Here is a 17,544-nt window from a genome sequence, read left to right as displayed (position 1 = left end):
GCATTGGTCTGACAATACGAACTGCATTACAAACTGCATAGCATTGTATTAGGGCTGCATATGAACTTCGTGAACTGCTCATTAATACCGCAGGAACTTACAAGTGTTTGTTGGCCTAATATCCGGCCAGGTGAAATATTATAAATACGCATTTGTTGGATTTTTATCATTTGGTCTTACCGTATTTTTCTTCTTGATAAAGATACCGCTATTTTCATATATCAGTGTGGTATTTATTTGTGGTGTTATTACTGTGTCGCTGGGAGTGTGGTTGCAAATACTTTACACATTGCCTTGAAGATAAGCCTGGCTGCTTGTGCCAAGCTACCAGGGGGTGAACAGGGGTTATCAAAGAGGGTGTCCCTCCTTTCCCTGACTAGAAGCAAGGGTCCCTATTTGACTAAGGTAACTGCCTCAGCCAACTAGAGACCCCCAGTTCTAACAACACAGATTATAGTTCCCTAAATATATGACTACAAAGGTTTGTGGGAGGCAGCCATTGAGAACTACCTACCATCCTTAATTCTCTGCTTGAAGCTGGGATGCTAACCACAAGTGAATTTTTGTATCCAAAAATGTAAACCCATTTTCAGAAGGGGAAAATAGCAGAAGGTGCAAGCAAACTCCTTTCCAAGATTCAGTCATTATACCTTTTCTGCAGCATTTTTTTACAATTTTGGTTTTCCCATGTTTTTTCCAAAAATGTTAAAAATCTGGGTTCGGTGAATGTTTCTAGATGTTCCCATAAAACAAAGGGGAGATAAGATCTTGTCTATGTTGTAAAAAGCCACTAATTCTACTTCAGCTTCAGTCTTTGTAAAGACTGGAAAAGTACTGTAGTAATTTCAGAATAACAACATTAATTGTTCTTATGCAAGGTGTCATTTATTTCCAAGAGAACAAAAGTGTTATTTTTGGTTGCCAAATCTATCAAACATACCCTGCAATATAGTTACCACCGATTATTGTCACAGTGAAGAGCATGAGTAACAAATACCGTCTCATTGGGTCACCCTCTAAGGCCCTATTAATGATAGCTACCACTTCAAGTCCAATTCAAGAAGAGCATGTAACTGTCAGTAATCAGGAGACATTGTTTGCATGCAACGGGATTTCCTCAGCATTTTATATGAAAAAAGAGGCGGACATTTGTAGAGTTGACATGGTTGTCGGTTTGCTTCCTCTTGTTTGAATTCTTCAAGGCAGAGTCCACTGTATCACAATGTTTATGATGTTACTAAATTATACAAAATAGTGATGTTAACGATGTTTTTGAAGCTAAAGTGTGAAAGATAGGAAGCTCAGGCTTATTTAGGTGGAACATTCTCCAGTGGATATGATGTTCACTTGAACCAGCCATGTTATTTTAGATAATGAACTTTCCAGTGTCTCTGCTTCCTTATATTCCAGAATTGGGAGGGTATGTCAGTGTAGTCTAAAACCAAAACTGGCTGTAAAAAGATAGCAGACTTTTATGACAATGACCCGTTTAAATCCTTCTAGCGAATCATTGTCTGAAAATAACTGTCCTATATATCTGATTTCAATATATATCCAAACCATCTACCAATTCACACTATTATCAATTTCAGTATTATTAATATTGAACCATATAGGGGAATAACCAAAAATTATGTAAATCTGACACCTTGCTTGTCACTACTCCCAATGCAGATCAGAGAAATAATGTGCCCCAAATATCTCAGAATACTAAGGGTGTTGGCGTGAACCATGGGAACTCTTGTAAATGGGTAACTGAAGATCCATATTAGCATATTTCCCCTTATTTGTTATTGAGGCCGGCGTCACTGATGCACAGTAGACTCTGATAGCTACAATGTTTTTGACATAAAGTAATAAATCTATACCTCTAACGTTTATATATACTGCCAGAAAAAGCCACCTGCTTTACCTCCTAGGACGGTAAATAATAATTATTGCACAAGGGATAAGCATGAAATTTTAAATCGTGCCCTCCACCATTCAGACAGATATACACAAAACATGGCGAATACCATTACTGTAATATTCTCCTAATTTATGCACTGCTTCCTAACAAGCTACGTGCTACATACTATTAACCATCAGGCAAAATTAAAATAAAAACTAGAATCCCACAAAAACATTTATAGACTTTGAGAAAGTAATGATAGAAACAATTTTAAAAAAAATGACACAAAAACAACCCTACAAGGCTGCTATGAGCATTTTACCCAAAAGATTTGGAGACACCTCCACAAATCTGCATTAAGGACCTGATTATGAGTATTGTGGTCCTAGGACCGCCATACCCATGGGGGGGTACTGACCGCTACAACCTAACCTGATTACAAGTATGGCGGTTGGACCACCACCAGCCCGCAACAACACCACCAACATCGCCCGTATTTTGGATTCCAATGGTGCAGCAGAGGGGAAGGCAGTTGAGAATGGCAGTGCTGAGGCAGGCACTGCCATTGCGATTACAAGTTCCCTTAAGTGCAGACTTTCCGTGGCAGGAACCCCACCATAAAAAGAATGGCAGAAAGAGAAGAAAGGGGCCCCAAAAAGGGCCCCAGGTGATTTTGCCCGGGGGGTAGGGGTAGTGCATGGGGGTCACATACTGTGCCTCACCCTCCATGTATCTTCAAGCGTGCACTGTGTGCCATGCACGACATGGTGCATGGCACACATTGCACGGACGTGCAGAAGGTGCTGAACCATGGTGGCATCTGCTGCAGCCCTTCTTAATGTCTAAGCCATGCTGCAGTGGTGGGACGACTGGCCTCAGACCGTCAGCCAGGCGGTCCACTCATAATGCGGCGGTCTGAACACTGCAGGCATTGCGGTGTTCACCCGATTGCGGCATCGGCGGAGCAGCTGACGGACCGCCGATGTCTTAATGAGGCCCTAAGTGTAAAATATGCAACAAACAGTAAATTTGCTTTTGAAATAAAGAAATTAACAGCACAAGCATATGTACCAGTCACAGAAGCAGCTATCCACTACAGTTTTCTCATAGAATCCCACTGCTACCAAACACACACAAACATATGAGCCTTCTTAGATTTGGGGGTCTCTAGTTGGCACAGGTAGGTACTTGTGACAAATAGGGATCCTTGCCTCTAGTCAGGGAAAATAAAATAACCCCTACTCACCCACTTGGTAGCTTGGCATGAGCAGACAGGCTTATCTCAGAACCAGTGTGTAAAGCATTTGTGAACACATACGGTAATCAAGTAACAACACTACAGATGGACACCACACAGTTGTATCTTAAAAATAAGTATTCTTTATATAGACTTAACACAAGACCACAAACGACAAAAATCCACAATACTATACTGAAAATGGTAGTTTAAGCTTAGTTCTGTTCAGTTCTTGAAATGCGACACTTTAAGTCAATGTAACTTACGATGCGTGATGCGTCCACAACAAAAGTGTTGCAGCAATGGAAATGCGGCAATGTTCCGGTGCAAAGAAATAAAGACGTAAAGATCTTCCAGATGTGGCATGCTTCTCCGATGATGCGCGAAGCCTCGACTGATGCGCCAGCTGCAGTGGCGACACTCTTGTTCAGCGATGCGACGGCAACAGCCTCGGCAGCGGCAGTCTTCTCCAACGTTTGCGAGATGCTTCCACACAATGCGACAACTACAGCGGCGACATCCACAATGCAACGGCAGCAGCTCCGATGGCAGCACACTTCTCCATGGATGTGAGGCACTTTTTTTGATGCGGTGCAATACGTCAGCTACAGTGCGACATCCACGATGCGACGGCAGCAGCAGTGACGGCGTCACGCTTCTTCCTCGTTGCAAGACACTTTTCTCGATGCGGTGCAATATGACAGCTACATGGCTACATCCAAGATGCGACGGCAGCAGCAGCGACGGCGACACGCTTCCTCTTCGTCGTGAGATGCTTCTCTGAATGCGGTGCAATATGACAGCTACAGCGGCAACATCCAGGATGCGACGGCAGCAGCAGCGACGGCGACATGATTCTTCTTCTTGAGTCGCGCTTCCAGCTCCTTGCGACACGCAGTCCCTCAGAAGGCCCAAAACAGCAGCAGGCACTTCCCAAGGAACTCTAGGGAGCTGGGGGGTTGAGGTCTGTTGCACCTGAGACTTCAGCAGGAGGCAAGCTCTGTTTCAATCCCTTGGAGATCCTTACAAGTTGATGAAAGTACACAAAGTCCCTTTCTCCTCTCTTTGGCAGTCAGGCAACCACTGCAGGCCAATACCCCAAGCAGCACTTCAGCTTAGGGATAGTCTCTCATCAGTTTCTTCTGGTTCCTATCTCAGCAAAGGTTTCTTCTTGTTGTCCAAAAGTGATCTAAATTCTTGGGATCAGGGTCCCACTACTTATACCCAAACCTTTTTCCTCTGAAGGCAGAGGGGCCTTTCCCCAGTCTAAAACAGTTCTGGAGCACTCTGTTGACATGACTCCTTCTTTGCTTTCACAGTGCAGGGCAGAAACATCAGAAGCCCCACAGGAGGTGGAGCCAGCATTGTGGAGGGAAAGCACAACCTTGGAGCACTTTGTTGACAAGATTCCTTCTCTTCTGTCACTGTCTAGGGCAGAGACGCACAAGTTACTACTTGTGTAACGATATATCTGTAAGAGACATTAGTTAGTGATAGATTCCTTACCTTAGAATATCCCCAGGCGTCAGACTGGATCCGGAAATTTTTGCGTAGCAATACCCCTGCGCGCTGTTAGGCGTCGTCTGCGGCTCCGCGTCCGTCGTCGGCGTCGTGAGCGCCGGGATGACGTCATCGGAGTATATAGACGGCGCCCATGCGCGCTGACGTCAGTTCTGATAACACAGCTTTTCCGCGCCAGATACGCAGAGCCATGATAGAACTAACACTGGTGCCATGAAACTAGGGCCCTGAAAGGGGATGACCTTAACCCTAAATATCGGTTCGCAGAACGGGGAGGATGGGAGGGCGGTAAGGAATCTATCACTAACTAATGTCTCTTACAGATATATCGTTACACAAGTAGTAACTTGTGCATCTGAAAGAGACACGTTAGTGATAGATTCCTTACCTTAGAATAGATACCCCAGCAATACCAACCCCGCGGTGGTGGGTCTGCGAACCAATATCACACCAGAAAGTCCTGGAGGACGGAACGGCCAAAGAAGCCATCCCTCCGGACTTGACTGTCCAGGCAGTAGTGTCTTGCGAACGTGTGCAGCGAGGCCCACGTGGCTGCCTGACAGATGTCCTGCAGGGGGACACCGCGGCCCAGGGCAGTTGTCGTTGCCGTGGCCCGAGTGGAGTGAGCCCGCAATCCAGCCGGGGGCTCCTTCCTCGCCATGGAGTAGCATGCTTGGATGCACAAGATGATCCACCTGGAGATGGTCCTCTTGTGTACAGCCTTTCCCTTCTTCGCGCCCACGTAACCAACGAAGAGTTGGTCATCCACCCGGAATTGGCGAGTGCGGTCCAAGTAGTAGGAGAGCGCACGTTTTGGATCCAGACGGTGGAGCCTCTCCTCCTCTTTCGAGGGATGCGGAGGCGGAAAGAAGGTGGGCAAGGTGATGGACTGCCCGATGTGGAAGGCCGTGACAACCTTGGGCAGAAAGGAAGGTCGTGTACGCAACACCACCTTATCAGGGTGAACAGACAGGAAAGGCGGAGAAGAAGAAAGAGCCTGGAGCTCACTCACTCTCCTGGCAGAGGTGATGGCAACCAGGAAGGCCGTCTTCAGCGTAAGGAGGCGAAGAGGACAGTTATGAAGTGGCTCAAAGGGAGCACACATCAGATAGGTGAGAACAAGGTTCAAGTCCCACTGGGGCATCACGAAGGGAACAGGAGGGAACATGTGTGTGATGCCCTTCAGAAATCTACTCACTATAGGGGACTTGAACAAAGAAGGCTGATCAGGTAGCCTCAAGAAGGCTGAAAGAGCAGAGAGATACCCTTTAAGAGTGCCCAGAGCAGAGCCCTGCTGGGCAAGGGAAAGAAGAAAGAGCAGCACTTCCGAAAGGGGTGCAGAGAGGGGATCCACAGCCTTTGCTGCGCACCATGCCACAAATCTATTCCACCGGCAGGCGTATACCGACTTAGTGGAGGGACGCCTGGCTGCCAGAATGATGTCACAGACTTCGGGAGGCAAGTCAAATGGCCTCAACTGCCGCCGCTCAATCTCCAAGCTTGTAGGTGGAGACTGGACAGGTTCGGGTGCAGGACCGTCCCCTGCTGCTGCGACAGAAGGTCCTCCCGAAGAGGCAGACGAATCGGGGGATCGACTGACATGCTGAGTAGCTCGGGATACCAGTATCTTCGAGCCCAGTCCGGAGCCACAAGGATAACCTGGGCCCGGTCGCGCTTGATCTTCTTCAGCACTCTGGGCAGAAGTGGTATAGGCGGAAAGGCGTACAACAGGCCGCAGCTCCACTCGCGACGAAAAGCGTCTCCGAGCGAGTGCCGCCTTGGAAACTCCAACGCGCAGAACTGCTGACATTGCGCGTTCTCTTCTGTGGCGAATAGATCTAACCAAGGCTCTCCCCACTGTCGAAAGAGACCTTGCGCCACGTCCGAGTTCAGACGCCATTCGTGATCCATCATGCACCGGCGGCTGAGTTCGTCCGCCCTGGCATTCAGAGAACCTGCCAGGTGTTGAACCACCAGAGTCACGCCCTGATGTTCCAGCCACTGCCAGAGGCGCAGAGCCTCCTGGCAAAGGGTCCACGACCCCACACCGCCCTGTTTGTTGCAGTACCACATGGCGGTGGTGTTGTCGGTGAACACTTGCACCACGCTCCCCCTGACAGAGGGGAGGAATGCCTTCAGTGCAAGACGAATCGCCCGCAGCTCCAGAAGGTTGATGTGGAGCCGGGACTCCGCCGGAGACCAGAGGCCTCTGATCTCCGCCTCTCCCATGTGGCCTCCCCAGCCCTGGAGGGACGCGTCCGTCACAACTACGTGCTCCGGCTGGGGTAGAGAGAGGGGTCTGCCACTGACCCAGTCGCGGTCCGTGAGCCACCACTGCAGTTGTCTCGCAGTGCCCTCCGAGATCAGGACATGATCGGACAGGTTGCCCTGATGCTGGGCCCACTGAAACTTCAGGTCCCACTGCAGAGCCCGCATCCGCCACCTGGCGTGACGCACCAGAAGGATGCAGGAGGCCATCAGTCCCAGAAGCCGCAGCGTCAACCTGACCGAGACCCGGGATAACGGCCCGAAGACAGGAATCAGAGCCTGAATATCCCGAACCCGCTGCTCGGGTGGGTAAACCCGAAACTGCGCCGAGTCGAGAACCGCTCCGATGAAAAGGAGCTTCTGAGAGGGACACAGGTGTGACTTCGGCACATTGATGGAGAACCCCAGCAAGTGCAGGAGGTCGGCCGTAGTCTGGAGGTGGCTGACGACTGTCTGGGGCGAGCCCGCCTTCAACAACCAGTCGTCGAGGTAGGGGAAGACTGACACCCCTTGCCTGCGCAGATGGGCTGCGACCACCGCCATCACCTTCGTGAACACCCGTGGGGCGCTGGTAAGGCCGAAGGGGAGCACGGTAAACTGAAAGTGCTCGTGGCCTACCGTGAACCGCAGGTAACGCCGGTGGGCCGGCAGGACGGGGATGTGGAAATAGGCGTCCTGCAAGTCCAACGCTACCATCCAGTCTCCTGGGTCCAGGGCAGCCAGGACCTGAGCCAAAGTGAGCATCTTGAACTTCTCCGTACGGAGGAAGCCGTTCACGTTCCGCAGATCCAAGATAGGGCGTAGGCCCCCTTTGCCCTTCTTGGGTACCAGAAAGTAGTGGGAGTAACAGCCACGTCCTACTTCTGGCCCAGGAACGCGCTCGATGGCCCTCTTGGCCAAGAGGGCCGAAACTTCCCCTTGCAGAAGTCGCAAGTGATCCCCCGACACACGGTGGCATTGAGGTGGCATGGATGGAGGGGAAGACTCGAAGGGGAGGGAGAAACCCCTTCGGACAATTTGCAGCACCCACCTGTCCGAAGTGACTGTATGCCAGTGGGAGAGGTGATGGCGAACCCTGCCTCCCACAGGCGTCACATGGGCCTGAAAACTCGGACTAGGAAGGTTTTGAGGCGGGGGCTGCTGAGGGAGGTGTGGACTGGCCTCGCCGCTGGCCCCGACCACCGCCACGGCGGTTCCCACGGCCGCCACCGCGTTGCTGAACATTCTGCGGCGCGTGGCTGACGGTCCGTGGTGGGGCGCCCCTTCCGTGGCCACGAAAGGAGCGAAAAGCACCCGATTGCTGGCGTGGGGCCGCAAGGCCCAAGGACTTGGCCGTGGCCCTGGAGTCCTTAAAACGTTCCAGCGCATGGTCTGCCTTGTCGCCGAAGAGGCGACGGCCATCAAACGGCATGTCCAGGAGAGTGGCCTGGACATCGGCCGAGAAATTGGCGGACCTCAACCAGGCGTGGCGTCGAACCGCCACCGTCGTTGCCATCGCCCTGCCCAGTGAGTCCGTGGTATCCAGCCCACACCGGATGGAAAATCGTGCCGCATCTCGGCCGTCCGCAAGGGTTTGGCTGAGTTTAGCCCTGACCTCCTCAGAGCATTGTGGCAGCACCTCCGCAACCGTGTCCCACAGAGTGTGGGTGTAGCGGCCCAAGAGACAGTTGGTGTTGACTGACCGGAGCCCTAGGCTCACAGACGAGAAGACCTTCTTCCCGAACTGCTCATATCTCTTGGATTCCCGATCGGGCGGGGCCGTCGGGAATGCGGTCTGGGAAGTGGAGGCCTGGATGACCAGGCTCTCGGGGGTGGGGTGGGTGGACAAAAAGCAAGGGTCGCCCGGTGCCGGGCGGTAGCGTCTGGCCACGTTCCTATCCACAGGGGGACCTGTGGCGGGCTTGGACCAAGTGCCCAGCAGAACGTCACACAAGGCCTCATTGAACGGCAGAAGGGGCTCCGCGGAGCCGGACTGCTGTTTGAGCACCTCAGTGAGGAGATTAGTCCTCACGGCCGCGACGGGGAGCTCAAGGTTTAGGGCCTTAGCTGCCTTCGTCAACACTACGCTGTAAGCAGAACCCGCCTCCGAAGCCACAGTCGGGGGCGATGTAAATCCAGTGTCTGGCGAGGTGTCAATACCACTGGCCTCCCCAAGCTCATATGTCCAGTCCTGATGTGACTGGCAATCACGTGCCAGAGGGTCCTCGGACCCCTCCCATTGCTCCTCGTCACCCAGCTCCTGGAGACCAGGATGAACAGCCAGGGCCTCCTCGTGGAGATAGAATTCTCCGACGGCCGACGGAATCGGCGCCCAGCGGCGCCCCTCCGACGCCTGAGGCGGACCGTAGGAAGCATTGGGGTCGGCAACCACTACGGCTGCCGGGGACGACACCTGAGGGGACGGCGCCGGTGAGGTCGTAAGGTCGACCGGCGAGGTCCCGGATCCGGAGCCGGATCCAGCGAGGTCGCGCGGCGCCGGGACCGAAGTCGCCAGCGGCGCCGGGCCCGAAGCACCCGACGTCGTCGGGGCCGAAGCGCCCGACCCGGAAGGACCTCCAGACGGAGCCGATCGGCCCGAAGGCGCCACGGGAACCGACTGAGGAGGGAGGGCCCTCATGGCCATGAGGTACCTCTCGACCTCCTCCTGCGACGCGCCGTGCCCAGGGACCCGAAGGTGTGGGGCAGGCGGCGACGCTTGCGACTCCCGCGGAGCCGCGTGGGCGGTGTCGCCCGAACCCCCGGCCGCATCGAGCGAGCGTCGGGGCGGGTCGGAGGACCGATGGTGGCGCTCCGACCTCTCATGCCTCTTACCTGAGGACTTGGATCCAGACGATCGGTGACCACTCCCGGAGCGTCGATGACTCCGACCTCGCGACCTGTCCCTCGACCTCCCGTGGGACCGGGACCGGGACCTGGAGCGGCGCGGGGCCGACTGCCTCAGCTCGAGACGCTTGCGGGACCGCTCCCGCCTAGCCTTCGACGTCAGGGCCCGGCAGTCGTCACAGGTTCGATCGTCGTGGTCGAGGCCTAAGCACTTCAGGCACCGGCGATGGGGGTCCGTGACCGACATGAGTCGGCCGCACTTCGAGCAAGGCTTGAACCCGGGCATCCCTGGCACCGATAGTCGAGAATCGACTAAGTAGAGGATCAAAAAGATCAAAAAGTTTTCAGTCAAAAAGTGACTGGGGGTAGAGCTTCTTCCGGATCTGCGCTAGCTGGCGCGGAAAAAAGAAGAACTGACGTCAGCGCGCATGGGCGCCGTCTATATACTCCGATGACGTCATCCCGGCGCTCACGACGCCGACGACGGACGCGGAGCCGCAGACGACGCCTAACAGCGCGCAGGGGTATTGCTACGCAAAAATTTCCGGATCCAGTCTGACGCCTGGGGATATTCTAAGGTAAGGAATCTATCACTAACGTGTCTCTTTCAGATATCAGCCGCACCACAGTAGGTGAAGCTGGCATTGTGGAAGGCAGACACAGCCCTATTCAGATCGCAGGTGCAACTCCTCCCACCCATCTAGATGCAGATCTCTGTATTCACCACTGGGCTGACTCATTCTGTCTCTTGGAATTCCCCAGCCCTGTCATTCAAACACACCAGACAATGAATACACAACCTAGCTGAGGAAGGCTTGGATAATTAGACAAGAAAATACCTACTTTCTAAAAGTGGTATTTTCAAAAACAGAATGTTAAAACCAACTTCGCTAAAAGATTTATTTTATCATTCTGAGTTCAGGCATACTAAACTTGAATTTCACCATGTTCCCTGAGTCAGTTAGGATTATAAGAGGTAATCATCTAACTGCCCATTCTGGCCTATGAAGAACAGGTAGCCTTGCAATTGTGAAAAACGAAAATTGCTGTAATTCACTATTAGGACATGCCACAAACATCAGGGCTTGTCCTACCTTATTCTTACAATGCACCCTGTCCTTGGGCCTACCATAGGGCTGTCTCATATGAAGTAAAGGGAAGGTTTAGGGGCTGCCAAATGGGTGCACTTGCCCAGTCAGCATGGCAGTACAAGACTGCACATAAGCTCTGCAGTGGCAGACCTTGGACACATTTTGCAAGGCTGCTTCTGTGGGTGGCACAACCAGTGCTGCAAGCCCACTAGCAGCATTTGGATTTATAGGCCCTGGGCACACTTAGTGTACTGTACTAGGGTCTGACAAGTAAACCAAATCAGTCAATTATGGAATCACCAATTCATACATCAATTTAGAGTAGGGAGCACTCGCACTGTGGCACTGGACAGCAGTGGCACAGTGCCCAAAGCATATAACACCCGCAAAAACACATGAGGCGACAGCAAAAATGGTAGGGAGACCCACGCCAATGGTGCCAGGTCTAACAAGCCTGATTTAGAGTTTGGCAGATGGGTTACTCCGTCAAACATATGATGATATCCCATCCGCCTTATTATTAGTGCATTATTTCCATGGCACTTGTAATGAGGAGGACAGGATATCTATCATATTACGATGGAGTATCCCACCCACCAAACTCTAAATCAGCCTATAAATGCCCTAGTGGACTCTTTTGCAGAAACTTGGATTAGCAAACTGCACTGACCTGACCACAGATGCCAAACCAAATTTCAAAGATCACAGTAGACGTGTATGACAACACCATGACTTAATGCACCAAACCAACAACACAGTGAGAGGATGGGACAGCTCCATCCAAGCAACATTAGACTGAATCCACCCTAGTCTATACCCATTTATATGAAACCTAACATAAGAGCAAAGGTATTAAGAACTTACAACATAGTAATCTGTAACCCAAATTGAACCTAAAATATGCTAAAGAGTTAAGAAATATAAGAAATTATACAATGCAAGGTAAAAATCTTCACAAAAAGCAAAAGACTACACTACCTGGAAAGCATAGCAAAAACAACAGTATAAACCACCTCACAATCAAACTTTCTTGCATTACAATCCACCAGGAACCAACAAAAACACCAAAATATAAAAATAAAGATATAGTAAAAAATATTTTTTAATAAATGTTCTGAAAATATACATTTACTTAAACTTGTCTATAAAAAATAACCAAATTACAAAAAAATATAAAGCATTCCAACATAAAAAAACAAAAAACCTACAATAGCATAACAAAAATATCAAAACAAATATTATTTACAACAATATTGTAACCAATATTTTTAACAAAAATATTAAAACAACACTACACTATTATATTCTTACCTGCAATATACTTTAGATTGTATTTTGGTATTGCAATTTTTTTTAAAGCAATATTTTGTCGAAACAGCGGCCAATCTCCAACATACCATTCACACTAAACGTACTTGAAAAACCTGCAACCATACAGCTACAACACCATATCCACAGCCAAATGGAGTGATAGAGACGGATCAAAAAACAAAGTGACCTGAGGATTGGCAGTCAGGATTCGAGACAAATAGAGTAATAGAGAGGACCCTTCTAGACATTCACAGTATTATACTAAAAAGTCTGGAGCCCACTACTTAATGTTTTTCATCTTTCTATCAGACAGCCATGCTCAGTTAAGCAACGGGGAAATACCTTGATGCCCAGGTCTACAGATTGATGGTGCACCACAGAGTTCTTACCTTTCTCCACTAGTTTTTAATAATTATATCCCTCTGCTTCATGATTTACTCTGTTACCATCATTACGAGTTGGCTCTGAGCAGGTGAAAACTGTCAGCAGGAGTGCCAGTGAAGAGTGGAGGGAGTGGGGTAGGTCAAGCAGGTCTCCGGGACACACTTGTGCCTGTCAGGAAGGAGCACTGCCTGCTTCCACCAGACTGCGGTAGTCGGCAGCAGGTGCTGGGCAAGGCTGATTCCCGCAAGCTCTGCCTTGAAGGATTAGTATCAGACCTGGTGTCACTGGGCTGGGAATTATTGGGTTCAACGTTTTTTGTCAATAAGTCCAGCCCCAAACACACTTGTAATGGTGATTTGTAATATTTCAAACAGAGTTATTGCAGGGGGCAAATTCATACTCACAATGAGTGCCTGTGTGTGTGGAAGGTAGCCAGATAAGGCCACCGTCATACAGACAGCATTTGACTTTACATTGTTTAGGTGACTTTTGAAATAATATAAGGGTGGATGAAGTAGAACTGTCTAAGGGTCTTATTACGAGTTTGGCAGTCCCACAGCGGTGTGGGTCCGCCAATCCTGTGGTTGGAAAGCCCACTGCCCACCAAATCAGGAGTTTTCTGCCGGTCTGGTGGGTGGTCCAGTGGCAGTCCGAGAATGTTGGTCTGTCAAGCTAATTAAATAGCCTAACAGGTAAACACCACTCTCAGAGTGTCGCCTGCATCTTCCTGCATGGCATGGCATACATGCCACTCCGTGGAGGGTTTGGGGGTGCAGATTTGCAGGGGCGCAGCATGGGCCCCCATGCATGCACCCCAGGCCTAGAGGCACAAGGGGGCCCTATAGGAAGGGCTTTGTTGCTTCACCGCCAACCCTTTCATGACGGTGTGACTGCCAAGAAAAGGGTGGTGGTGAGGCAACTCAAAATATGCTTGGCATTGCCGTTGCAGCACAGCTAGCATATTTTGGCCTCGCACAACTGCCAGACCGCCACTGCAGTAGCAGTGGTTCAGTGGCGGTCTGAATGCCACACTTATAATACTTCAGACAGTCCCAGAGTGTGGCAGTGGTGGGCAGCCACTGTGACTACGGCGGCTCCATGTACTGCTGTAGTCGTAATAAGGCCCTACGTCTAAATGCCACTAAAACAGAGTGATATGTGGGCACATGCAATACTGCAATTTAGAGAAGTGGCATACAACTTTTTGCCCAAAACCTACTGCTCAGAATAAGCGTCTGTTTTTTCAGAATTTTCATAGTGCATCTTTAAAAGTGAATCTACCTTCTTCACAATTTAAGATATTGAAATTCATCATTTCAATACCAATACTTGAAATAGAGAATGAAAAAATGTTCAAGCTCAGAGAAATGGGTTAACCAGAGGATGTGAATACAAAAGCAAGAGATAAAACCTTTGCATTGAATAGAAATTTGCTATTAACACCAACAGAGAAAATAAAGAAAAATACACGTTTTTATTGAAATCTATTTGACAGAGATCTCCTAGCAGATCATAAGAAAAACTGGACGTTTATTAAAGTGACATAGGACTTCAGTGGTCTTCTTAACAATACAACCTCTTCCACATATAAGAGAAGCAGAAACTCAAGGGACACTCTAATAAACATTTCGAAGAGAATCCAAAATAATAAATTGAGGTTAGTACACGAAAGAACAGGCTCTTTTTCACGTTTAAAGTGTTTGCTGCCCAACAGCATAACTAATGGGAACAAGGTATCACATTGGTCTACATGAGAATAAATCTATGGAAGTAACCAATATGGAACTGTAGTGCATCCAGAATGGGCACAAGAATGTATGCTGTTTCATTCTGTTGTTTATTTTCTTTTCATTTAAAGAAGATTTATTATAAGACATAAGGCATGAAATATGATGAGAGTCTTTGCTCCTAATGTGAAATACAATAGACAGTATAATTGGGAAGACGGGAACCAATAACCAAACAGAAGTTAAACATGCCGTGTAGTGTGTTTTCACTTTGTCAGGAGAAAGTTCTTGAGTATTAAAGCACTTGTCATGTATAATAAGTTAAAGATGTATTATTGAAGCTTTAACAAACAGAGAATTGCTTTAGAATTGTGAGGTAGTTCTGTCTGTACTGCCCCACCAGTTACGTTTGCAGGTGCATCCCCACTACACTGACTCTATTGTATTGTCTGATTTACATGTTCAAATATACGATAAATAGGCTAAGAGCTAATGAATATGTATTAAAAAAGGTTAAGAGTAACTGAAAAGCATGGAACGTGGGTGCCTGTCCTACAGCCAATGTAATGTCAAGCGGTGTTATGGAAGGGATGTAGTAGTAGGTGAAGTAGTGAGAGACAATGTAGTAACAACTTACAGGGACCCTATGAACATATCCAATATAAAACATATACATTATGCTACAGTAATAATGTGTTCAAATGTGTACACAAAGATACAAGTGCATTTAGAGTTGATTACCTGTAACCAGCCACTGCGGCATCTCCCGATGTCACATCAATATCGCCTGTCAACATTTTGAATGTGGTTGTCTTGCCAGCACCATTCACTCCAAGGAGGCCGAAACACTAAACAAAAGGACATAAGATGCAACCTATAATAATTTATCATATGCGGTTATTAAGCTAATCAGAATAGATTTTTATAGGATAGGCTGAATTCAAGGACAGAAACCTATTATTGCCAATGTAAGCTAGGAAGGTCGACATAAGTATCTTACACAGATCAAGCAAGTGAACTGTCAATGGGGAGTTAGGATGTTAGGCCGAAACATACATACTCCCAAGCTCTGGGTCATATCCACTTGACAATCTGACAATCTGACTTCTAGGAATGTTTGTCTTTCATTATTAGATTCAATTTGTTCCAGATCTTCTGACATGGATCTTTCTCTGCTCTCACACGCCAAGACTGGTACAGATATAGAATCAGCATGGCTCATTTACACATGGCATCTCAAAGGCTTTCTATGCTATAAAGAAGGCTAGCAGAGTGAAACCACTTCCCCAGGCTTTCCCATGGTAACAGACCTCAAATTTCTAGTCTGGAAAGAGATGGCTGATGTACCTTTTCAGTAATTTCTCCCAATTATATCCATGTGTAGGAAAGCTGTTACTGTATATTAAAAACAACAACCAGCTCTAACATGTCCATAGCATGGAAGATCAGTACTTGCTGAAAATCAAGTGCAGGGGCCAAACGTTTTCTTTGGGCGCCAACCGTCAGCAAAATTGAATGACAGGGTTGAAGAAGAACAAGGATGCCTAGTCCCTATCCCACATCATGCTCCTTTCTGCACTACACTCCCTGGCCTCTTCGTCATACTCTGGAGGTTCTTTGTCATCTCTGCTTTCACTTTTTGTCATTGCTTTTCTATCATTCTCTTTCTTGCTCTGCATTCTCGGCATTATCTGTGTGTCTCTTGCTCTTGGTCAAAGTTTGATGATGAAAAATAAGTACTTGTTCCTACAAGTAAGTGCTGGTGTACACCAACTACAACCACCATCTCAAATTCAGCACTGTGGAAGATCAACAGCTATCTGTTCCATGCACCAAGACCATAGCCGGATTATGTATTCATCATAATAGTTTTACTTCCTGCATTGCTTTCTCATAATAAGCAACAACAAATTTCACCCAGCCACTTGCCCTACCAAAAAGGTTTTCGCAGAAAAATGCCTGCATAGATATGGTCAAGAAACACCTTTGTGATACCAAATCTTGTACTAATTCAATAAAGCCTTCCATTCTGACATAGGTATGGAGAACTTTGTCATTCAAACAAACACTGGGTGGTATGACTTGAGTGTCACTGAGGAAGCAAGAGCTGTGTGACTGATCCTGCGTCTGAGTAGATGAGGTTTGTATACTGTCGATATGAGTTAGTGGAGGATGTTTGAGTGACTCACATTGTGAATGAACGTAGGAAGGTTGTGTGACTCCTGTTATGAGAAGACAGAGAACTGCATGACTTATTCTGAGTGAGTATGCGGAAAGCTGTGTAACTCGCATTGTGTTTGATTAAATGAATGAAGAGTGATTTCAGTCTCAATATAATAAGAGAGTAGATGGAGGGCTGTGTGACTCTCGTTATTAGGAGGTGGACATAGTCCAAGTGAAGCCCATGTTGACTGATTGTCTGGAGGGATATGATTCACAATGTGATTTAGTAGACAGAGGGCAGTGTGACTTCCAATTGCCAGTAGGTGGCTAAGAATTGCATTGGTTCATTTTGTGAACAATTTTATCTAATTCATAAAAGACTACTGATTTGCAGCAGATTGGTCATGTACACAGGTTGTGCATCAAAATATCAAGTTCAAAAATATTGATCTACATAAATATTGACTACTACTATATCGTCAAAGTAGTTATATATAGGTTAAGTATAGATTTACTATGTTTGACTCCACACCTTTCGTCAAGGATTATACATGTGGAATTAAGAAGAGTAGTAAATCTGCATTGCACTCTTTATACTTCTCCCCCCCCCCCCATTTCATGGTGGAGGGGGAATGATGGTAAATGTTTTTGGTGTGGAACTGACAACGTCGACACTCTCCATATCTCCATATCTTTTATGCTTGCCCCAAGGTGGCCCCATTTATTGAATATATAGAGAAGTTCCTTACGGAGATCTCGGGGGCGGTTGTTCAGATCTCAGCCTCTATGATGTTGCTAGGGGTCAGCGAGGATCTTGAGCTGGGGAACCCTATGTATAAATTTCGATATCTGCTTTTTATCACCACAACCGTAGCTCGGCTGTGTTTAGGGTCTTTGAGGGTCCAACCTGATGTACCATCTTTTCAATCATGGGAAGCCCGGTTCTATAGCCTATATAACTCTATGCTGTTAAAGAGTCAAGGAAACGTAAATTGGGTATTTATGTTTGGGGGCAATGATAGAGCGTATGAACTGTTAAAGGAGAACATGAATGTAATTCTTTGTAATGATTTTAGGTAACGATTTGAGGTATAATTGAATTAATTGAATTGCATTTATGCCTAGCTA

At 48.0% G+C, this 17,544-nt stretch overlaps 1 protein-coding gene across 1 annotated transcript in view; it reads right to left on the bottom strand.

The window, feature by feature from the left end:
* Window positions 1–17,544, bottom strand: part of ABCA4 (ATP binding cassette subfamily A member 4) — a 1,055,123-nt gene that overhangs the window by 78,823 nt on the left and 958,756 nt on the right. Inside the window, exon 43 of the mRNA XM_086957892.1 lies at window positions 14,995–15,101. Within this exon, the coding sequence (XP_086814018.1) occupies window positions 14,995–15,101 (107 nt within the window). The remainder of the gene's footprint in view (window positions 1–14,994; window positions 15,102–17,544) is intronic.

Source organism: Lissotriton vulgaris, chromosome 1_1 (genome assembly GCF_964263255.1).
Source record: "Lissotriton vulgaris chromosome 1_1, aLisVul1.2, whole genome shotgun sequence".
NCBI classification, from domain to species: Eukaryota; Metazoa; Chordata; class Amphibia; order Caudata; family Salamandridae; genus Lissotriton; species Lissotriton vulgaris.
Note: the sequence above shows the minus strand (reverse complement) of the source record. Positions and strands in the feature narration are given on the sequence as shown.